The sequence below is a fragment of the Eubalaena glacialis genome, chromosome 10, assembly GCF_028564815.1.
Source record: "Eubalaena glacialis isolate mEubGla1 chromosome 10, mEubGla1.1.hap2.+ XY, whole genome shotgun sequence".
NCBI classification, from domain to species: Eukaryota; Metazoa; Chordata; class Mammalia; order Artiodactyla; family Balaenidae; genus Eubalaena; species Eubalaena glacialis.
In genome coordinates this window covers 77,630,252-77,654,371 of record NC_083725.1, presented here as the reverse complement: position 1 = coordinate 77,654,371, position 24,120 = coordinate 77,630,252, and the positions used below count along the sequence as shown (strand labels likewise).

At 48.8% G+C, this 24,120-nt stretch overlaps 1 protein-coding gene across 1 annotated transcript in view; it reads right to left on the bottom strand.

Moving 5' to 3' along the window:
- The window catches only part of MICAL2 (microtubule associated monooxygenase, calponin and LIM domain containing 2), a 217,942-nt gene that overhangs the window by 112,743 nt on the left and 81,079 nt on the right, over positions 1-24,120 (bottom strand). The window contains exons 4-10 of the mRNA XM_061201468.1: positions 19,631-19,838; positions 15,626-15,742; positions 14,149-14,250; positions 10,387-10,542; positions 6,732-6,832; positions 1,833-2,090; positions 547-662 (exon numbers count right to left, since the gene is read on the bottom strand). Coding sequence (XP_061057451.1) covers positions 547-662; positions 1,833-2,090; positions 6,732-6,832; positions 10,387-10,542; positions 14,149-14,250; positions 15,626-15,742; positions 19,631-19,838 — 1,058 coding nt within the window. The remainder of the gene's footprint in view (positions 1-546; positions 663-1,832; positions 2,091-6,731; positions 6,833-10,386; positions 10,543-14,148; positions 14,251-15,625; positions 15,743-19,630; positions 19,839-24,120) is intronic.

Below are 24,120 nucleotides of genomic sequence, written 5' to 3'. Positions count from 1 at the left end.
TCAGCCACGCTGCCTCCTGTGGCTGGTCCCCCATGACCACAGGTCTCCACACCCAAGACCAGCAGGGGCCCGTCCCCTCCCGCCAGCCCTGACTTATCCTGGTCCACCAGCTGTCACAGCCACGTGGCCAGCAGCAGGGGTCTGGGAGGAGGCCCAGGATCTCAGCAGCAGAAGAGGCCTGGGAGGTCAGAGCACCCAGCCCCCAACAGAGTGGGAATCAGTGCTGCAGTGGAAGCTTCCCCTAAACCCATTCTGGCTCCTCAGTGTCTCAGCAGTGCCAAGAACCCCAACTTCAGGGCCGCCCTGGATGAAGATTTCTCTTCGGCATCCAGGGCTTAAGGGCCTGGCCCCCACGGAAAGTCACTGGGGGAGGCAGATCATGACAGAGAATGTTTCCTTGGGGACCCCAGTGATGAAATCAGGCCACATGTGGGAAGGCAGATGAGAGGGGGCAGAGGCTCCAGGTTCATCCAGCCTCACTCCCTCTCCTGCCTGAGTTTTGACCCGGCCCTGCCTCCAGCTGAGGGTCCTGCTGTCAATACTCACCTTTCAGCCAGCAGCTCCAGGTGAGGAGTGCCCTGGTCCCAGCTCTTCACCATCCACGCCGTGTCAAAGGCTGCCAGGAAGCCGCGGGCACAGCCGGTGCCCATTGGCCAGAACGGCTGCAAAGGACACATGCAAAGTTCTAGTTGATTCCAGTGATCCCCAGCCTGCCATCCTATTCTATCCAGCACTTGGTGTTTGCCAGGCCTGTGCAAGGCACTGGGGGGACAGAGAGGTGACAGGCAGCCCACTGGGACTCACCACAAACACCAATAGCTGTAGCACAAAGTCATATGCAAGGGTGCTATGACACGGGAATAGCAAAATTGCTTTGGGGGCTCAAAAAGGCAGAGGCAAAACCACCCTGATGGGGGGAGACAGAAACCAAGGAATGCTTCAGGGAAGAGTTGCATTCGTGCTGATTTTAAAGAATGCATAGGATTCTGATCTTGATCCGTTCGGAACAGTGTGGGCAAAGGCTTGGTGGCGGGAAAATGACGGAGCCGGATGGAAAAACAGCCCGTCTGGTTTGGGTGCAGCAGAGAGCACGGGCGGGGAGTACCGGGAGAGAGAAAGCTGGGAGGGAGGATTGGGACAGAAGCAGAGGGGGTGCTGAGTGCTTAAGCAAGGAGCTTAGGTTCAAGTCCGCACACAGTGGTGAGCAAGCATTGATTCACCAAGCTAAGTTCTAACCAAACTGTTCCATGTGCACCCAAAGCGTGGTTTGAAATTTGATGCTAACTTCAGATAAATACATCAACATTTTTCGGTCAGTGCTTACATTAAGATAAAAATTTACCCTTTCTGAAATCATTCATTTAATGTAAGAATCCGAGCATCTGCAGATTTTCTGGGAAGAATTTTGAGCAGGGAGGCCATGGACTTTGGGGCCCACACTCCTTTCTTGCTCCTATTCAAACTCGATGCTGAAAAGGCCACAGAAATCCACCCAGAGGAGGAAGAAGTCTGAACCAGCTGCGGATCTGCACGCTCTGGGAAGGATGGCCTGACCCGGGCCGCTTAATTTCGTACTTCAACCGAGAAGTCAGCCCAGAAAAACCCAGAGGGGCAAGAGGAAGTGTTCCTGCCTGTATACAGGCAGAACTGACCCCTCTAAATTTCATCAAAGGTCAGGCTCTGAGGCCAGGACGGGCTCGGCAGAGTCCTGCCAGTTGGCTGAGAGCCTGTCCTTCCCTTGGGCTGCAGGACAGCAGATGCTGCCAGTTAGAATAGCAATGTGGGGATCTGTCTTCCAGCAGGAATGAGGGGGCTCCAAAAGCAGGCGGTACCTCAAGCAAGCTGTCGCCCACCAGGGCCACGAGCAGCTGGTGTGACTGTCGCTCGCGCACCAGGGCTGCATTCTCGGAGGCGTACATAGAGGTGAAATCGAACATGGCCACGTCGGGTTGTCCGTAATGGTTCATGGCAAAGTCTAAAGACGGCAGCTGGTAATTGGTGGCGAAATCTGCAGCTTCGCGTGCATAGGAAAGCAGGTTGTCCTGGTTCACGTTCTCTGCACACAGCAGCATCTCTGTGTCGATATAGTCCTGGGGGAAAGAACAAGAGCACAGTATAGCAACCTGCCCCTCAAAAGGGCAAGGAGTCATACCTACTTCTTTGTAAAAGGACATGGAATGGACTTGCAGAGAGGCTAATCAAAACAGAAATAGAAAATCGGGGCCAAGGGAATAAAGAGGAACCAAATCAGCCATCTGTGAACGTTAACAGAGTTATGATTAAGCATCAAATTTGGCTTTGGGCTTCCCTGGTGGTGCAATGGTTAAGAATCCGCCTGCCAATGCAGAGGACACGGGTTTGATCCCTGGTCCAGGAAGATCCCACATGCCGCGGGGCAGCTAAGCCCATGTACCACAACCACTGAGCCTGCGCTTTAGAGCCCGCGAGCCACAACTACTGAAGCCCTTGGGCTTAGAGCCTGGGCTCTGCAACAAGAGAAGCCACCACAATGAGAACCCGCACACCGCAAAGAAGACCCAACGCAGCCAAAAATAAATAAATTAAATAAATAAATTTTAAAAAAAATTTGGCTTTGAGCTTCCTGGCATCCAAGGCAAAAGGGAAATGTGATATATACAGGGCTTTCTTTATCAGAAAGAAGGAAGCATAGACATTCCTAGGGGAGGATATTTTTTCCTGGCACTAAATTCTAAAAGAACTGTCTGACATAGGAATTTTGACAGAGAACACTGTGTTGTCATGAACCGTGTACTCAGTAATGATCCTGCAGCAAATATAGAAGCATATTTCATGTGGCTGGTTCTTGTGATAACTTTCAGTGAAACTAAAAGACAAAAGAGCAAATGAGTAAGACTGATTTTATAACAGACTAAGCTAAGCTAATGTGGTCCAGAAATGCTGCGGCTAGTGGTCAAACAAGTCCGAAAAAGAAATGGGTAATTGGCATAACTCTCAAACTTCCTCTCCACGATTAGTTACCCTTTTCTCAACAGGCTGAGGGCTCCTCGGGGCTCTGCTTTGCTCTTACAGTGTTAACTGTTACACTTCCCTGCTGGGAGGTAGAGAACCCTGAGCTTAGAGGACTAGTATATCCACCCTGGAGGGACACTGGCAATGAACTATAGGATGTCTCCCGGAGTCCAATCTGCTCATTGTGTGGCTACAGAAACTAAAAGACTATCTTTCCCAAAAGGAGACAGAAAATGCAAATCCTTGGGGCAGGGGGCAGGGACTAGTGTATAAGACCAACACAGGCCTTGGGTCAGTGAGATCAACAAGTCAAATTCCATCTCTGTTTACTGACTGCATAAATTTGGGCAAGTTATTGAACTTTTCTGAGTCTCCGTAATCTCACCTGTAAAATTTGAATTTGTAAAATGAGACTAACAAAATCTACTCCCTATATAGGACCACGTGAGGACTGAATGAGACCGTGGACATGACTCCCTAGCCCAAAGCCTAGGAATTGGGAAGTTCTCAATGATTGGGAATTCCTGTCCCTAATAAATCATGATGGCACAAACCACACCATATGGTGAAGTGATCCCAGACCCACCGAGGGCACCAGCAAGGGCATTTAGAAAGGTCTAAGAAGGCACAGCCTCAACTACAAACAGTGACCTACTGTGGCAATTTTCCCAACAGCCATGATTTCACAGAAATTCTAATATTTCCACATCCAAGCCACATCAACTAAATGGAACCCAGTGTTGGCCCAAGAGCCCTTTGTCAGGTCATGGAGTCCAGGCTGGAGCTCCTATTATTCGCTTTCCTTTCTCATACCTATTCTTACATCACATAATCACTCTCCTTCTTGAAGGTGTGGAAGAGTGAATGGAGAGATCTCAAAAATACCCCCTCTTCAAAACATGCCACAAGAACCCCCGCAGAGGACCGGGTGATGGATGAATGTGGACACTGTATGATGAAGGTGGCACCTGGTGCTGAAGCCACACGCAGGACTGTGGAGACTTGGCCAAGGGGCAGACCCCCCGGCTGTGCCGGGATGACAGCCACCTGGCCCAGGGCTGCTGGGAGAAGTCAAAGGGCCTTGCAGGGCAGGAGGTCCCAGGTGAGTGGGCGGATGGCAGAATAGACTTGTAGGGAACAGATGAGAACAAGGATGAGACAGAAAAAGTGGGAACGGGGCTGTAATAAAGTGGGCAGAGCTGAGGAAGGAGTGCTAAATGAAGATAAAGGCAGGGGGCGAATTTGGACCTCATTTTGCACAGGCCCAGGGAACTGAAGAGAGGCTGGGTCCTAGACGGAGGTGGGGAAGGAGAGAGGGAAGCAGTAAACATGAGAGAAGGGTGGGGAATCCAACAGGAAGACTAGTCACCCCAAGTGAAAAGCTGGAAAGAAGCTGTAGACCAGAAGAGAAGGTCAGACAATGTCTGTTCACTGCTTCAAATGAGGGTGGACTCAGCATTGAGAGACCAGCTGTGACGTGTTTCCATCCACCTCACACACCTGGCAACCAAGCTCCCTCCTACTGAGGTGAGACCAAGCCTGTGTGTGCATGGACCAGCAGAGGCAGGGGCCAGGAAGGACGGACACAGCTGGGAGCCCAGAGGCAGGGTTTCCTGAAGAGAAACTTTACTCTCCCTTCAGTAGTCATAGAAAGAGGCCCAGAGATCAGCAGGAATAGATGGGGAAGCAGGTCAGTCAGTCATTCAACAAACATTCACTCAGTACCTTGTGCGTCTCGAGGAAGACGCTGACCCATACAGGGACAGGAAAACAGAGGACTTGCCATTCCTCTGGGAGCGAGAGAAAAATGGTAATTTAAGTAGCTCGGGGTAGAGGGGTCAGCTCCCAGCTTATGCAAATGCTATAGAGCTTGGCTGGACACCTGGAGACTCAAGCCAGGGCTCCTGAACCAAATGGTGTCCAGTTCTCCCATGTCCAGCCATGGCCTCCAGTTTCTAGAGTTCATGTCTTATACCTAGAGGGCCCTCTGCACCAGCTCAGCTGATACTCCCAGATTCTCTGAGGGAGAAGGGAGGCCTTGATGAGGACAACTGTGGGCCTGGGATCTGCTCCCAGCTCCTGCAGTAATTATGGGACCAGAGCGAGGAGCTCCCACCCACCTGTGCCATGACACACAGCCTGAGAGGGGAGCATGGAGGGGCTCTGACAACTGCCAAAAAGTCAAGTCACCATGAACAACATGTCGTGGCCAGGACAAACACCCTGGGATGACGTGGGGGAACCTTAGCATCTCAGCAGGCCGGAGCACTCAGCCAGTGAAATAGGAACCCCAAGTCAACCTTGGCCTGACTTTCCAGGGGTGGGATAACAAGAGCCTCCCTAGACCCTCCTCTGCAAAGGTACCCTCTGCGCCTGCACCCTGGACCCCAAATAGTCCTTAACTATCTGACACAGGCATCCCAATAGGGGAGGTAACTTTGGGAGGGACACCTGTGGAACAGAGGGAAAATGGGGACATGGCCTCACCTCCCCCAGACTGGGTCAGCAGTGGGGCACCAGATATTGAAACCCACTGCTCGCACATCTGCTGACTGTGCTAAGTAGGCTTCATTCAACCCCACCCCCGCCCACCTCCCCCACCCCCCCCCCCCCGCCAATTCCCAGCCTTCTGTCCAGCAACGCGGGCTCTCAGCAAAGCCCTGAGCTGATGTAGAGGAGGCCCAGGGGAGGGCTGGGTTACTAAAGCTGCCCAGCCGGCTGCCAGCACAAGCTGGCGTGAGGATAGGCACATTCTTCTCTGACAAGCAGCAATGAATGGTCACCGTGCTGCCTGGGCTACAGGCCGACACCCCAAGAGCAGGCTGACCTTGGACTGCATGATCCTTATCTTAAGGGTACATACAGCAGCAGCGGCAGCTGCAGGAACAGGGTCTCTGGAGGGGTTGAAACCTGACCAAAGAAGGTGCCAGCCTGGGGCTGGCCACTCCACGTGCTTCTTCCTTGCAGCCCTGCTCTCTGTATAAGCATGAAGGTGCAAAGGCAGGAAGCAGAGGCCAGGAAGCCAGCAGGACAAAAAAGCAAGTGTCCAAACCAGGCAGAGAAGTTATGGAGGGAATCTACCAACTTGCTACATGCCAAGCGCTCTGTATACGTTTTAAAATTTATTCCTCTGAACAATCCTTTTAGTTAGAAACTATTATTCCTATTCTGCAGACAAGAAGACTGAGGTTCAGAGAAGGCAAACAGCTTAGTCACAGTCCTGAGTTAATACGTGGCAGAGCGAAGATTCAACTTGAGTCTTCTTGACTGCAATAGGGCTTTCCCCCATACCATGACAAGAGGGCTGCAGTGTGAAATTCACAAGTGAAACTGCCTGGATCCCACTAGGACAAGGAGCCCCCATCTGCCTCCAAAGTATGTGTGTGACCTCCCAGAAAAGGAGGCAGGGATAAATGAGACACTTGAAAGGAAAAGACTCAGCTGATCTCTCAGTGGTTAAGAACCCACACTAACTAACACCTGGGTAAGAATTTCAGCATTTCCCCCTCCCGCACCAGCCCAGCTCTCTGCAGAAACACCTCTGCCTCTATTGTTCGTGTAGGCTCCTCCATCCAACACTCACGCACCACCAAGGAGAAGGGCGTGGTGGATGGTGGTCCCTTCCCTCTTCCCCCCATTACTCAGTTTCTGGCAGGATGACATCTGCTCCCACACTCGCTGATGCTGCCAGCCCAGGTCACAAAGGGAAAGACAGGACATCATAGCCAAGCGATACGTACGTTAATGATGACACCTTTGTCAAGCAAGCTCTGCTTCTTGGCAGTCATGACAAAATAGTGGGTGCAGTCCTTGTAGTAAACAATGTTCTCAAGGTCAATCCCTGAAAAGAGAAGGTTCATGGACTCAGTATTATTTCCTCAGCGCCTACTGTGTGTCAGGAGCCCTGCTTTGCCTCATTACAGGTCTCACTATTTACCTGCAGAATATTGGTGTTAGACAAGTTTTTAAGACATACAAGGCGAGCAAAGATAAGATCAAGTGCCAGAATTTACCCTAGTCACCACAGCTAGCTTTCACCGTCCCACAAAGATACTATTTCTTTTCTTTTTAAATTGAGATATAACATTGTGTAAGTTTAAGGTGTACATGTTGATTTGATACATTTAAAAAAAAATTTTATACTAATTATGTTTTATTTTTTTATTATTTATTTATTTATTTTTGGCTGCGTTGGGTCTTCATTGCTATGAGCAGGCTTCCTCTAGTTGCGGTGAGTGGGGGCTGCTCTTTGTTGCTGTGCGCAGGCTTCTCATTGTGGTGGCTTCTCCTGTTGCAGAGCACGGGCTCTAGGCACGCGGGCTCAGTAGTTGTGGCGCATGGGCTTCGTTGCTCCGCAGCATGTGGGATCTTCCCGGGCCAGGGCTCGAACCCGTGTCACCTGCATTGGCAGGCGGATTCTTAACCACTGCGCTATATATTGCAATATGATTAAGCCACTGTTTCTTTTTCTTAATAAATTTATTTATTTATTTATTTATTTTTGGCTGCATTGGTCTTGTGCGCAGGCTTCTCATTGCGGTGGCTTCTCTTGTTGCGGAGCACAGGCTCTAGGCACGCGGGCTTCAGCAGTTGTGGTTCATGGGCTCTAGGGCACAGGTTCAGTAGTTGCAGCGCACGGATTTAGTTGCTCCGCAGCATGTGGGATCTTCCCGGACCAGGGCCCGAACCTGTGTCCACTGCATTGGCAGGCGGATTCTTAACCGCCTCGCCACCAGGGAAGTCCCCTAGCCACTGTTTCTTTTAAAACTCATAAGCCCTTTGGGGCTGTAGACCAGTATTTCCAAGTCACAGCTGAGTACGTGCTGCAGGAAGGCACAGTGCTGTCTGTGGCATGGCAGCTAAGTGGCACCAGAACCAGGATTTGAACCCCAGCCTGTCTGATTCCAAGTCCCATCCACCGTTTCCTCCATGTGACCAGAGATGCAAAGAGCTGTGTGAATTCTCCAAAGACTGCTAAGGGACATTTCTACCATACCCCTGTTATGTGTGAAAACCCAGGTGCCCTGGTAGAAAAACTCAATCAGAGGACTGGGTTGTATCTTTCTGTGCTTTCCACCAATTGCAAAAGACTTTATAGACTAGGTTTCTGCCTTTAAAACAATGCCGTAAGATGACAGCTTAGCTCAGTGTTTCCCAAAGGAGGATCCCTAGCCAGCAGCAGCAGCAGCATCACCTGAGGACTTATTAGAAATGCAAATAACTGGAGCCCGACCCCAGGCCTACAGAATGGGAAATTCTGGGGGTCCGGCCAGCAATCTGTGCTTGAACAGGCCTTATAGGTGATTCTGTTCACACTCAAGTTTGAGAACCACTGGTTTGGTTTCTTTGAAGGGAGAGAAAGGAACAGAGGCAAGGCAACTTATCAGCAGTTATCACAGAGGCGTGCTGGGTAACCATGGAAACCCCTTTATTACTGTTAAATAGGAAACAGCCATCAATGCACAGGGCCCCCCAGAGGATCCGAGGAAATTCATCGCTCTCATTCTGTGAGGGACATTGTTGTCGAACAATGGCCAAAGGTGATGACCTTTGCAAAGTGCAAAGGAAGCTCATTGAAACATTTGGAAAAACAAACTTGATGTCCTGTCATAATTTATATTTGGTGGTTTATTTAAGCATTTATTTTCTTGGTTTCTGAGGGGAAGAGAGGGCTGGAGAATTCTTAAATCATTCAAAAGGACATAATATGCTGGAAGGAAATACTTTTTTTTTTAGTAAAATAATGCCACCATAGTGACACTCAGAGGGTCATGCAGTGGACACACATTGCTGTGGCCAGTAAGAAGCAGAGTCTGGCTCAATAACTAATCCCATTCCTAGAAAGCTATCTTACGGAAATAATCCAAAAGAAGTAGTTTTATTGGTAACAGTAAATAACTGAAAGGTTTAAATCAGAAGTCTGCAAACTTTTTCCGTAAAGGGCCAGAGAGTAAATATTTTGGGCTTTGTGGACCATCCGGTCTGTGTCGAAAGCCCTCATGGCACCAAGGTAAACAAAGCGGCCTGGCTGCATTCTAATAAACCTCTATTTATGGACTGTAAAACTTTAATTTCATAAATTTTCAATTTGTCCCCAAAATTTCTCCTTTTGATTTTTCTGCAGCCATTCAAAATATATTAAAAACCATTCTTAGCTTGAAGGCAATACAAAAACACATGGTAGGTTTGCCAACCCCTGGTTTAAATGCTTCAGCAGTGGGTGACAATATATCCACTTCAAGAGCTATTCCGACAAACCTGACCATCAGTAGGACTGGGCACAATGGACAGTATTTAAAATGTGATGCTGAATGAGAAAGGGAGAATAACAGGATTGACTCTATGGTAAAAGCTCTAGCCATGTAAAAAGGATGCAGCTGGAAAATTACCGAAAAGGACTACATGAAAATGAGGACTGTTCCTGTGCTAGGTGGTGCTGGGTGTTAATGATTTATTTTTAGCACAAAACTTCTATGTAACATTGTTACACTGCCTTTCCACGGAGAAAAATATGTATTTCCAAATCAGGTTAAAAAGGGAAAAAATCTGAAATTTACTTAATTGGGAGCAGGAATTTCATCCCTCTTCGCCCTCACCCTGCTTTATTTTTTCTCCACTATCCTTATAGACCACCTGACATGTTATTTGATTATTGATGGTCCCTCCGCAACCCACAGAATATAAGCTCCGAGGGGGGGGGGGTTTGCTTGTTTTGCCCACTGCTCTATCTCACGCCCTTGAACAGCATTTGGTACATAGTAGGTGTTCAATAAATATTTGTTGAGTAAATGAATGAATCCCTTCTTTCTTCAAGTCCCATGGTTTGGGGACAACTGATGCCCCTGGGTGAGTGTCGTGCCCCACCTCCACCGGCATCCCTGACTGTTCCTGAGCGAAAGGGCAGCGGGCGCACTGACAAAAGCACCTATGCTTCTTCAGGAACCACCCACAGGTTACTGGCTCCCCCTCAGAGCGCTCTGGGATCTCCACATTGGCGTCGGGCCTAGATTCACCAGCCTGCATTAGGATGGTTTCCGTAGCTGTCCCTCCCTAGACGAGGAGCCACTATTGGGAGGGTACCGTGTCAACCTCGACTTTGTATCCCATGACATTGAGTGCGGGCATTCAATGGGCACTCAGTAAATGTCTCCTGAGTAAATAAATGTTTATCTATTTTCATGTACAACATCTAGAACTTTCCCTCAAGCATCCCTCTTGTCCCCAAAGGAATCCTGCCCATTATTAATCCTAAAGAGAAATCCCTGCTTCCACTTTATCAGCGTGAGTCTCCTGTCCCCAAGAGCTGGGAAAGCTGAGTGCCCTCCTCCCCCAACCCCTGAACGCTACAGAGAAGCACGGACAATGGCCTGGTTTGGAGAAAGGTGAGGGTCCCACCTGTTTCTTCTTTAAGATCCTGAAAAAATTTCTGATTGAAGATGAAAGCCACACCGCTAATCTCTTCCACCTTGGCCTCAGCTGTGCTGTTTCTGTTTATGAAGTTGGCGGTGATCGCAATAGCCAGCTTCCCACGGAATTCTTTTCTTCTGAACCCTGTGGGAGGAAAAGAGGAAAAGTGGGTCTTTCTTCTGGATTTGGTGTGAAAACTGGAAAAGATTACTGAGAAAGCTATTCTCAGATGGCCCACAGGCCAGTGAAACCAGAACTTTGGATCTAGAGAACAGGGGACAGGCAGAAATGCTGAGGTTTGTCCCCGAGGAGAAAACCCGTTGGAGGCCTTTCAAAGTCAGTGGGACTTTTTCCTTTTCTAAAATTAATAGGACCAATTATCCCTGTTAGGCTTCCACAAACAAAAGGCTAAACTGTGCTTCTCCAATGGGCAATCACAGGGCTCATCCTTTAGAGGATGTGTTAGGCATTACTGCAAGGTAGTCTCATGAAAGACCCATCTGCACTTTAAACTTATACAATTAAAACTACGTTGTCAGCATTTCTCATGTTTTTTTTTCCCCCCCTTTGAACAGTAGAATTATGAGATTGAATTCCTGTGCAACAGAGATTTTAACAAATTTTCTTTCTACCTCCAGTCCACAGTGGCTGGCACTTAGTACACACTCAATAAATGTATAATGAATAGATGGAATTCTAACTTGCAATTATTTTAGTTCAGTGATTAATCAAGGTTCTTACAGTTTTCAATGGTATACATTGAAATCGCTTTTTAATGGCCGTAAGAATTCTGCACCCAATTACAATATGGGTTTTTTTTTCCTCCCACGCCGGCAGGCAATTCCAGGACAGCAGCTGGGTGTCCTACACTTCAACTCAATTCTGACACTATCTACTCAGAGATGGCATCAGATCCCACAGGTTAAGGGCTCAGTCCCACCAGATTGCCCTCCACTTCAGATGCCAATTATAAGCCCATGTTGTCACCTGTGCTTCTGACTAACCAGCTATAGATTGTAGGTTCAAGGACTCCCTCCTTGGATTTGATTAATTTTCTAGAGTGGCTCTCAGAACTCAGAGAACATCTTAATTCCTAAACAACTCGGCAGCAGCCAGTTGGAAGAGATGCTTAGAACAAGTTATGGGGAAAGGGCATGGAGCTTTCACGCCCTCTCCAAACAACGTGTTCACCAACCCGGAAACCGTATCCTTTGGGTTTTTGTGGAGGCTTCATTACAGAAGCCTGATTGATTAAATCACTGGCCATTGGTGACTGAATTCAATCTCCAGCCCCTCTCCCCTCCCAGGAGGTCAGAGGGTGGGACTGAAAGTTCCAACCCTCTAATCACTTGTTTGGCTCCCCTGGCAACCAGTCCCCTCCCTTCCTTAGGTGCTTTCCAAAACTCTCTTCATTAACATAAACTCGGTGTGAAAAGGAGCTTGTTATGAATAACAAGACACCCATTTCACCCTTATGGCTCTGAATTGATTTCAGGAACCACGGACAAGAGGCCAAATATCATAACAAAAAATGCTCCTATTTGCCCTTATCACTCAGGAAATTCCAAGGGTTTGGGTAGTTGTGCCAGAAAGGGGACAAAGACCAAATATAATTGCCTTATTATAAACCACAATATCACAGGCAGTTACACAGAGGATCACAAGCAGGTGGTCCTGTTTCAGTGGACCACCTCCTTCTAATCCGATTTCTTTTTAGCATCTGTCTTTTCCTGTAGTCCTGAACTTCCCCTCCACCCCAGGTACTGCTGTTTACTTTGCTTAATGCAAGGCATTTGTCTTGCTAGCAGACAGAACCATTGTCTTCAGCACCTGTGGAAATTCCCCTCACATTTGCTTACCATACACTGAAGCCTCATGGCGATTCCCAAACTTCTTTGTCAAAAATCCCTTTGACTAAAAACCTTGGGTTGGGATTCCCTGGTGGCGCAGTGGTTAAGAATCCGTCTGCCAATGCAGGGGACACGGGTTTGAGCCCTGGTCCGGGAAGATCCCACATGCCACGGAGCAACTAAGCCCGTGTACCACAACTACTGAGCCTGCGCTCTAGAGCCCACGAGCCACAACTACTGAGCCCGCGTGCCACAGCTACTGAAGCCCGCGTGCCTAGAGCCCGTGCTCCGCAACAGGAGAAGCCACCGCTATGAGAAGCCCGCGCACCTCAAGGAGAGTAGCCCCCGCTCGCCATGACTAGAGAAAGCCCGCGCGCAGCAACGAAGACCCAACGCAGCCAAAAATAAAATAAATGAAATAAATAAATATTAAAAAAATAACCTTGGGTTTCTATTCATTACTCCCTCATTTTGATTCTTCATTAGACCTTTGTGGAAATGGTCAAAATGGCCACTAGTCTCTAGTATCTAACTGGGGTGATTTTGCCCCCCAGGGGCCTTTGGCCAAGTGTGGAGACGGTTCTGGTGGCCACAACTGAGGGTGCCGCTAAGCATCCTACAACGCACAGGACAGTCCCCACCACAAAAACTGGCCCCCAATTGCCAATAGTGCCCATTGGGAACCCTGCTCTAGTCTGCTTACCTGGTCCTCAGTTGCTCAAGTGGTTCGCCCCCTTCCTGCCCTGCTTCTCATGTTCACAAAATATCAAACCATCTCTCAAGCTGAGCATGGATCCTGGATTTTTATATTCACACTGACAGTTTTCTCAAACCATCAGAATGGGCTCAAAAATTCTAACAGTACAGCATTCAGGTTGGCAGCTTACAATTTTTTTGTTTGATATCCGTTATTGATTGCTTGGGGCGGGGGAGTGGGTATGGAAGTGAAGAAAGAGGAAAGGAGCAGTGGGTGTATAGCAGGTGGGAAGTGCCTCAGCTAGGCAGACTACCATCCTGAGTTCTGTGAGATCAGCCCTAGTTTAGGGAGGGTGTTCTGTCCTCAGAGAAGGTGCCCTCCCCAGCAGACATCTGCAGCCTGCAGCCCTTGAGCAGGGCAAGCTCAGAAAGCAGACCTGTCCCCAGCCCAAGAGATCCCATGTGGGACCACTCTGTCCTCAACCCAGGGTCTTAAATTAGTACAGCTGGCGCAAATTAGTATAACCTGTGCACCAATTAACCTTGGGGCTGGGGTGGAGGTGATTGAAGGCATTTCTCGGCAATGGCATTTCTTCCTCTCTCAACCTGACTAGATTCTTCCCTAAAAACATGTTAACGCTTCCAAATTTAAAAGTAGAGAGGCACTGTTTTGTTCTTTGACAGTTTGGGCAAAGCTTATCTTACTGCCCAGAGGTGAGCGTGCTTTAAAGTTATGAGAAGAGATGGGGTCCTCCTTCTGGGGTATTATACTTCACAGTAAACCAGTTCCATGAAGAGTAGGAAAATGGTTCTCTTAGTTGGAAGAAGTAAGTATGAAAGCGCTTAGCGCCATGGCTTTCACACTGGCAGATGCTCAGTAACTGTATGTTGATTTTTTCTTTTAATTTCCATGGTGCTTTTCTTTTATAAAACATTTTTACATTTTCCCAGCCCTTATAGCAATGTTCTGAGAGGTTCTATTACCCATATTTTATAGTTGGGAAAACAGAGGTTCAGAAAGAATTAAATGGCTGTTCTCTAAACACTCAGCCTCAGGCACAGCAGGGCAGTCTGGCCTTCTATCAAGACCCCAATCCAGCTTTGGTACCTGCCATCTTGCCCCCCTTCTCCACACCCTTCCTGATATACCCTTTCCCACTCCCATCCCTCCATCCTCAGCCCCAAGAAGAAGAAGAGTCTTCACCTTCCAGCGTGTTCCTGCGGCCATCGGCTCCAATGATGACATCAAACTCAAACTCTGACAGAGAGTGGTCTGCAGGGAGAAATTCTGCCCGCCAGCCTATTTCTGCCAGGACAGAGAAGTGAGATGAGTTGGCAGTGAGAGATGGCAGGACAGAGTGATTACACGCTCTCTGTGTTGGTCGTGAGAAATGGATAATGCCACAGGTACGGGCATCCCAGACAGAGGCTCCAGCGGAAAGACCCAAGCTGTCCAGATTCACACTTGAATTTGGAGTCCTTCTGGCTTTAGCTTCAGTTCAATCCAGGACAAGGTAAACCAGCAGTGCTAACTCCACGCCTGGTTTTACTGGTTTCTATAAAGGGTGGGAGTCTATCCTAATGATCCTCAAACCAGTCTCACTTGCACCTTATTTATGTCAACAGATTCTACCACGTTCTCTCTGTATCCCCCCATTCCTTGGTCCCCTCCCATTGCTAAACAGAACTAAAAGCTTGTGCAGGGTATAATGAAACCAGCATGAATTACTACTTTATTATGCTCAAACGTTCTTGTTGGGCAATACACAGTCTTTTATGAAACCATTTTCAGGTGCAATCTTGCTGGTTACCCATAATTAGGATTTAACACCCACTAGGGGTCTGGGAAAGGTTAAGAGCACACAGGTCTCAAAGTTAAATTACAGCTGTTGTCTTGCCGTAAAAGCCAACTAACATCTCCCCTAAATTCTCAATATTCTGGGCAGAGGATGGGAGAAATCAGAGTTGTAACCTGCATGTGAAACTATGAGGTCTCTGACATGAAGCTGGACCAAAAACTGAAAGCCCGGCTCAGCGGCAGAAGAGTTTGATAGTAAGATGCAGAGGCATCATGAACAAGCTCTCCGACCACGATGTATATAAAAGATCAGAATTTATATAAATATACTAATAGGAACAAGAGATGAATTACTAAATAAGACATACCCACAATGGGTGAACTTTGTGGTTTGTAAATTATTCTTCAATAAAGCTTAAAAATATTATATACTAAATAATATTTTGAACATTTATTTCATATTTGCTCTAGAAACTTCACTTTCTTTACTGGATTTTAAAATATCATGTGGGTATAATAAGTGTATCCACATATCTATGTGTGTATACACACAGCTTGAAGAGTATGCAAATGAACTTTATCAGACAACCAAATCTATGTCTTTTTCCTACTTACTGCTTAGACTTCATCTGTCAAACTACTGCCTCGTAGTGACAGGGTAACCAAATTATATGTTAAATATTTAATAATAAATCCCCTGGGAGCTGAAGAGCAAAGCTCAAGTGACAGCAATGGTCCACAAAGGTTAAATATCCTTTGATGAAATTATGCCAAACAGCTCTCAGTAAGAATGACCTTAACAGGAACATCCACTAGGAGCTGCAAATATGATTTCCGTTTTGCAATATCTGATTTCTAGACCGAAAGGAAAATTATACTGTACTTTGATTTTCTTGATCTTCAGGAGGCTCTAGAACCTTCACGAACTCCACATTCACATGGATTTCAACCCCCAATATCAAGGCCACCTTGAACAGGATGAGCTGCAACTGACGAATACCTGAGGGGAAGAGATGAACTGTCAGGAGCAATGTCTGAGTGTCTCCTGTATACAGAACACTGTATTATCACTGCTCAATGATTTCTGAGCATAGCAATATAGAGGCATGCCTCATTTTATTGCACTTTGCTTTATTGCACTTCCCAGATATTACATTTTTTACAATTGAAGGTTTATGGCAACCCTGCATCAAAGCAAGTACTCCCAGTGTCATTTTTCCAACAGCATTTGCTCATTTTGTATCTCTGTGTCACATTTTGGCAATTCTAGCAATATTTCAAACTTTTTCATTATTATTATGTTTGTTATGGTGATCTGTTATCACTGATCTTTGACGTTACTATTACAAGATTACAACTCACTGAAGGCTCAGATGATGGTTAGCATTTTTTAGCAATAAAGCATTTTAAAATTAAGGTATTTACATTATTTTTTAGACATAATTCTGTTATGCGTATACACTGAAAAGACTATAGTATAGTGTAAATATCACTTTTATATGCACTGTAATTCATGTAACTCGCTTTATTGGGATATTCGCTTTACTGCGATGGTCTAGAATTGAACCTGCAATTTCTCCAAGGTATGCCTGTACCAATAACGATCATTACTGAGCACTAATTATGTGCTAAGCACTCTGTGTTCTCTCATTTAACCCTTACAGTGGCCCTTCGGGGTAATTATTCTCATTTTATTTTTTTTCTAATGAAAAAAATTTCTTTTTTTTTTTTTTGGCTTGCTGGTTCTTAGTTCCCCAACCAGGGATTGAACCCGGGCCCTTAGCAGTGAAAACGTGGAGTCCTAACCACTGGTCACCAGGGAATTCTCTATTCTCATTTTAGAGATGAGAAATTAAGGCTCAACAAGCCTAAGTGACTTGCTCAAGCTCATACAGGAACAAAACTGGAATGTGGACCCAGATCTGTTTCCAAGACTCTGCTCTAGCTGTTAGGTAATCCTATAATGATGGTGGCTCTCTCTTTCCTGCCTCCTTCCTGAACGGGGCTGTGGGTTTCATAAAATGAAGATGGAAAGAGGCGTAAACAGAGAGACAGCAAAGAGCCAATACGTAAAGTCAGAGAGCAAACGGCTCACCCTGTGGGGGACTCTACCTAAGCTCTCAGCCATCCAGGGTAAGGGGTGGGGTGGTGACTCCTCCCCACAAAGCTGGGCTCATGGTTTCCCACCTCCTACCCACTCTCCTAAACTCCCCCAAGGAGTGGCTCCTTGTTTCTCTATTTTGTTCCTGCCACTGAGCACAAATGGGCATGGCTTCAAATACATTTCTGAGAGCATGAAGTTTCAAATTATCTGTGGGTCCCTCTGTATTTTGTGGACTTCGCTCATTTAACATTTATTGAACAGCTACCATGTGCCAGGTGCCATGCTAGGCCCAGGAGACATGGAACACTGTCTAACAGAGGAAACATGGGTAAACAGAATGGGGCAGGGCTTGGGGGCTGGGGGCAAGGTGGGTTGCAGAACAGGTCCTGAGTGGCAGTCCTGAAAGCCAAGGGAGGAGGGACCAAGATACCAGATCCCATGGAGAGATTAAGAAAATGAAGACTACAGGAGGCCAGGGCACGGGAGGTTGGGAAGCTTCTGGAGAGAATTTCTTTAGCACAGTGGCAGGAAGAAATCAGACCACAATGGAAGGTGGCATGAGTAGAAAGTATAGGCAAAGTCTATGTCGCCTCTTTCTAGAATAAACACTTTGAGATGAAGAAAAGTAATGGGCTCTATCAGAGGACTGGAGGGCAGTGTGAGGTAAGGGCAGGTGAAAAGGAGGGAAGGAAAGCAAGAGGGCCTAGAGTTGGAGAGGAAGTGGCCAGCTCGGCCTCTGGCCTCGGGGTGAGAGGAAGGAATGGGTACTCGGGGAGAGGCGAGGGCAGGAGGAAGGAGAGGGGGCTGGGATGGGGAGTGCCCGTCAGCACTGGGAACTGGAGGAGGATGCTGACATAGGACAAGTGGAGAATTGCGGAGCAGGGCCGAGGACCAGGTCACAGCTGGGGCTGGAGACCATGGTCAGGCTGAAAGGAAGCCGATCAGCTGGGGCTTAAAGAACCCAGCCCACCTCCTGCCTGGAAACAGGCCGTGGCGCAGGCCTGGCCTCTCCTCACAGTTTCAACGTTCTTAGTCTGTCTGGTTTTGGCACCCAGTAGGTGCTCAGTAAATTCTCCCTGCCTCTCTTCTCACGGGTATTAGAGCTGCCCTTGACAATGATCACCCTGAACGTTCGAATCTCCGTTCCAGAGTCCTGCCAGTGCTTCTGCATGCTGGCATATTTCCAAGGACTAGGGGTTAAATGGGGGCCCCATTAATGAGGCAGTGAGGGGCTCCCGGCCGTCAAGGCAGCCTGGCAGCCTGGGACCTCCCGAGACCTCCTGATGCCCGGCTCTGCCTCTCAGCAAGGCTCGATGGGAAAGTGGTGCATAATGTTGTCATTCTAAATTGGTACCAATATACATTCTTCTGTGGGTGGTAAGGAATATCTGGAAAGCTGACACTGCAGCTTTCTGGGCAAATCCAAATTTCTTTCCAATGGACTCTTGGAATTTTCTCATCCCGGAGTGGAAACAAACCCTGGGCCACTGCTGGTAAGTTCTCCTGTATCTGACTGAATTACACCCTGTCTGGCTGATAATTCTCTCCAGTTGTTCCCACCCTAACCCTACACCCCTTTCCCATCAGTGCCTGTCCTCATAAGAACATGGCTCTCAGGGTTCTCCTTCCACTCACTGGTTGAGAGACTGCAGCTCTGAATTAATTCTGGTTTGGGGATCCCGGCTGCTTCTTGCTCACTGTACCCCACTGAATACAAAGCACTTCCTGAGCACCTACGACCTGCCAGGCACAGAGATAGCACATTTCACACGTGACCTCATTTAATCCTCTCAGCCCTCCTGGTAGGCAGGGATCAATCATATTTAGGGGAGACAAAACTGGGGCTGGAAGAAGATAAAGAATCTGAGCCAAATCACACAGAAAATGGACAAGACAGATTTTGGACCCAAATCTGTTCAAATGCTTGAACTCTCCCCACAGTATTAACTTCCCTTTTATGAGTCATCATTGCTGTATATAAAATGGCTCAAGACCTCCTCCCTGCAAAGCATGAGGAGGGAGGCTGCTCTTCCAAAGCCTGTCTGCACAGATCTTGCCTCGAGAGACCCAGGCCTAAGTAACGTCAGAGCGGGAGGCCTCAGTGCTCACCTTGCCCCACCTAAGCATTCAGGGATGGCCCGGGACCTGAAATCCACGTTCCCAATTCCCTTTCTTTTCTGGATGAACCCCTATCATGATGGCCTCTCTCTTTTTAAAGTTCACGGAAACCTGGTACAGGATCTGTCAATGGTGGCATTCCTCTGTTCTAAAACCTGCCCTGGTTCCCCAAACAGGCAACACGGTGTCCCAACTCCTTTACCCAAGAGGTCCCTGACAACCTGGCCCATTGAATGGTTTTATGTGGCTCCCTCTTCTGAGCTCCTTTAGCAAGTCTGACTGCTCTATTAAAGCACACTTTATTATTGACAAAATCTCAGTGAGTTTTCTGAGGGTGCAGACTCTGTTACTTATCCCTGCCTCTGTTTCCCATATTTCATTCATTCATTCAACATTAGTCTATTGAGCATCTACTATGTGTCAAGTACTCTTTTATGCCCTGGAGATACTCTGGTGAATGAGACATAACATGATCCCTGGCCTCATGGTGCTTCCAGCCTAGTGGGGCACAGCACAGGGCCTGGAATTAAATGTCTGCCAGTTGGATGTGTGGAGCCCCCAGAGACCTGCAAGATGAAATATCCTGGGGTCTCCACAATGTGGAGAAATACCCCACCCAGGGTCAGCCCCCTCCCCACATGGGGTGTCACCAGTGGCTCCACTCACTGATATGGTCGATGGAGCCGGCACAGAACTTCCCATAGAACTTCTTGGCTCCCAGGCCTCGCAGGTCATGGATGGTGAAAGGCCAGAGGTGCAGCACGTTGTTCCGGGAGAAGGTGTCCCTCTTCTCCACCACGACCACTTTGGCCCCCAGGTAGGCAAGTTCAATGGCAGTGCGCAAACCACATGGTCCTCCCCCAATGATGAGACACTGCAGAGGGGAGAGAGGAGAGATACACTCAGCGACCTCTAGCCTTGTAGACACAAGCCCGTAGTCAGCAGCGTAACTGGGGAGCAAACCCCCATCCACCCAAATCAACCAGTGAGTGCAAACCGAGCACCTGTTAGGACCCGCCATTCATCCATCCAACGTACATTACCTGTAGGCCTACCACACACCAGGCACTGTGCCAAACCCCGTGAGGGACACAGAGGTAAAAGGATTTGGGGGAGGCACAGTAAGATACACGTGAGGTTCAGAGTTAAACTGAACTGGGCTTAAATCCCAGCTCTGGCATTTAACCTCTTAGTTCAAGGTGGATGGAGAGGAGGATACTTTGGGGGAAAGGAGAGAAAAGAGACAAGGATTAGTCTGGAACTAGACGCTGAGAGTCTGAAATGTCAAGCGAAGGAGTATGGTCTTGGTCCTGTAGGCACTGGGGCCATGTGGGCAGAGGTGACAAAACAGGATTCTGTTCAAGTCCCATGGTAGGTCTCAATGGACCCTGTCACGTTGAACAAGACAAGGGTCCTTCCCCAAGGAAGCTACAGCCACTTAGGAAAGAAGGGAAGACACATAATGACCTACCGAACTAGTTACACTGGGCAAAAGTCCTTCCATTCAAATAAAATCTTATGTGCAGCACCAATCCAATAAAAACGGGAAAATGGTGATATTCTGGCTGAGAGACAACCCCGCGCAGCAGCCTGCCCTACTCCCAGGCAATTCCTGAACCACCTTCAAGAGGCAGGAGTTCAACTGGGGGGGTCTAACTAACTGGGGATACCCCAGCAAAGTCACAGGGAAGGAGATCTGCACCCACACCCCATTGCTTGACATTGCACAGGCATCTGGAAACATCCCTTCTGCTTGGGATCAAAACTTATCTTAAAAAAATGCATTCCCCTTCCCCTAGCTATATTCCATCATCCAGTTATCACTCATCTGGGGCCTCCAGACTCCCAAAGGGGAACTGCAAATAAGCATATCAGAAGCTCCCACACCACAATCAGTGTGGCTTACTCGTTGGAACCTCCCAGAGAGTTGGTGGAAACTCTGTTAGGGGAAATGAAGTCACCACTGAGATACAATTCACTCCAGAGACAGGGAGCAGGTATGCAAATCCTTTTGCTTCCTTTCTGGTTGGAGCTGACTGCAGAGAACCAGCTCCTCCAAGCCCAGCTACCCTCTTTATCTCACACCCCAAAGAGCTCCTCTGGCTCAGACATAGCCAGACCATGACGGGCATTTCAAAGCAAGACTCCAAACCCCGACACTCTGAGGTTGGCTTCGGGGTTAAGTCTAGATTCACTGCATTTCTTTGCAGTTAGCGCATCTTTTCCTGTTTGCTGAGTTCTGTCACTCCCGGGCCAGGGATGGAGTGGGGTGGGAGGATGTGGGGTGAGGAAGGGCAGGAAGGGCAGGAGGGGAGCCCTCCTGCATCCTTCTATCATCCACCAGGCCTGACCCAGCACCGCTCCCGGGGCAAGGCAGGGGATCCCATTCCCACCAGTTGGGGGCTGCTGTACATTTCTCATGCAAACAGTAGCTGGCGTACCATTTCTGACCCTCCCGGCTAAACCTGAAATCCCACTGATGAAAGCTCAGTTTTCCCACCACCCTGGGCGCCAGCTCATACTTCGGGCCTGAAATTTCAGAGACGCCAGTCATACCCAAAGCAAATACCAATGGGCCTAATTACATAAAGGGAGAAAATTCGGTACAGATGTTATCAAGACAGGAGAGAAGGCTTGTTGGCCAAGGCCAGGCCCGTTCCTCTAGGAGCACACTTGTTATGATTAACATGGGAACTCGGAGTTCTGACAAGAAGCCGAAAACCGCGGCTGCTACGTGCCTGGGCAGAGGAGCGGGCGAGAAGAGGGCTCCCCTGGCCTGCCCATAGTTGACGCTCTGGATGGCGAGCATAGTGCAAACAGACCACGAATGCAAAGCGCTGTGATAACTCAACCCAAAGGAACTCTCCACCTTTCCCAGACACATCTGGGCTTCACTGCTAAGGACTCGGTGCCAAGGAACAAAAATTTTTCATTAAAACTCAGCCCTGAGGCCGAGCCCCAAATTAGATTATACATTCCTCCCACAGGCTCTGTCCTTAGTGCTACCCCAGAACTAAGCTCCACGTGTTATAATTATCTGCATCTGATTCCCAGGCCAGTGTAAAAGCTCCTCAAAAGCTGTCCCCGTGTCCAGTACAGGGCCTGGCACACAGGAGGCCTCAATAAAGAACTGATGGATGAAGGAACTTCCCACACCCTCACGGCCCACCCAGTTCTTGCTGTCCGTCTGTAACCAGGATGTTCGGTTCACGTCAGCTAGGGTTTATGTCTGCATTTCCCACCCAGGCTGGGGGAGCTGGAGTCTGCCAAGGCCACCAGGATCACGGATGTCAGCAGATCTGTGTGCTCGGGCGACACAAATTTATTACGCAGTAGGGAGCAGGGCAGATCCAACACCAGCAGGAAGTCCACTGTATAGATAAGCTTGGCAGTGCTTAGACCTCCACATTCGTGGAGAGAGACAAACACCACATGGAAAGATCATCTCTTTATTTAGCAAAGGGTGGGAAGAGGGGATGAGGGGCCTCACCCACTGTCAAGGCACAGGGCTGGGGCAGCCCCAGCTCACACAGGACCCCTGTGCCCTCCCAGGGGAGCCCCACAAGCACTACCCACTTCTTGGTGACACGGTGCATCTTCCAACCCCTAAGTGGGTAGGTGTGCTGGGACTGGTGCCAGGAATGCTAGAAGGATCGGTCCCCGGAGGGAGCCGCTGAGCGGAGCAGGGGCTAAGCCAGGGCTAGCCGTCTGGAGGCTTGATTTCCACTTCTGAATTCTGCCTCCAGTTTCCTTGGGGGCTCCGTGTGCAGACAGCCCAGTGGGGTGGGGCAGAGAAAGCCAGCACTTGCAGGCAGCAGGCAGACCGGGGTCTGCCATTCACAAGCTCACTCACCCAGGCTCTGCGCCTCACTGAAAAGGATGATTATAGGATCTAAACTGTTTCACACTCAGCACTTTCTACTTGTGAGGCACTGTCTTAATCATTTCATGTATTTCATCCTTCCAGCTGCCCTATGAGATAACTGTCATCACCATCTCCACTTTGTACGTGAGGATACTGAGGCATCGAAAAGTTAAGCAACTTGCTCCAGGTACTGTTAGTACCCCCATATTTGAGCTAAGAAATGGAGGCAAAAGAGGGTCAGAAATTGCTCCAAGGTGGGTCACCTAATGAGGAAGTGGTCAAGTTTGGACATGAACCCAGGCAGGGTGGGTCCAAAGCCTGTGCTCTGAACTGCTTGTCTGACCATGAGGATGGACCGCAGTGGGTGTGGTCAGGATGAAGGGAGGCCAGGTTTCGCTCCTTCCCTGCACCCAGCACACGTGGGCCTCCTGAACGGAGCTGTGTTCAGTCTGCGTGCACAGGGCCTCTGCACGGAAGGCCTGAGCCTGCGTCTGAGCTGAGCTTCCCTGGGATGGAAATTTACAGGCTGGACGAAGCTAGAGCCCCTGCAAGTCCTGGGAAGCCACTCAGGCAGGTGCCACGGCAGTGGCGGTTTGGGCATGGACAGTGGCAGCCTCTCTAGCGCCTCTGGAGACCTGGCAGCGAGCTGAGTGACACAAGGTCACGTGTGGTGCCGTCTCCCTGGTAGCGGCAGCCCTCCCGGCATGCTGACCCGCAGGCCAGCTCCCCGGGCAGTGCTCTGGTTCCAGGGACGTGCCCTCACGTTTCCCGGCGTGGCTTCCCAGGCTCACCAGCTCTTAGGGCAGGCCACTTATCTAAACCCAGGCAGGAAGGCCCTGACTGTTACTGGGTTACCACAAGTAAAAACAGCTCATTCAGAATCGCAGGACAGAGAGTCATCAGATCCTAGATGCCTTCCACATGCTAGTCCGGGGGGCCTGCCCCGGGGGGCCTGGCCTCACAGCCTCACAGTGCTAAGTAAGGAGGGCTTACGAGAGATGCAGCCACTTATGGTTCGAGCCGAGGATGGAGAAATCTCTGTGGGGGGGGGGCCAGGCCGGGCTCTTCACAGCAACTTCAAGGGCCACTCTGGTGAGGAGCGAACCCTCATCTGACTTGACACGGCCCTGCCCCTGCCCTGGTCTGACTCTCCTGTATCTGGGTCACACCCAGTTATTTCTGGGTAACAATGACCATCACTTACTAACCTCAGAAATTTACAGAGAGGAAATGAAGAAAGATATCCTGTCCTCCCTGCCTGCTCTCAAAAAAATAGTATGAATTGCTCTGA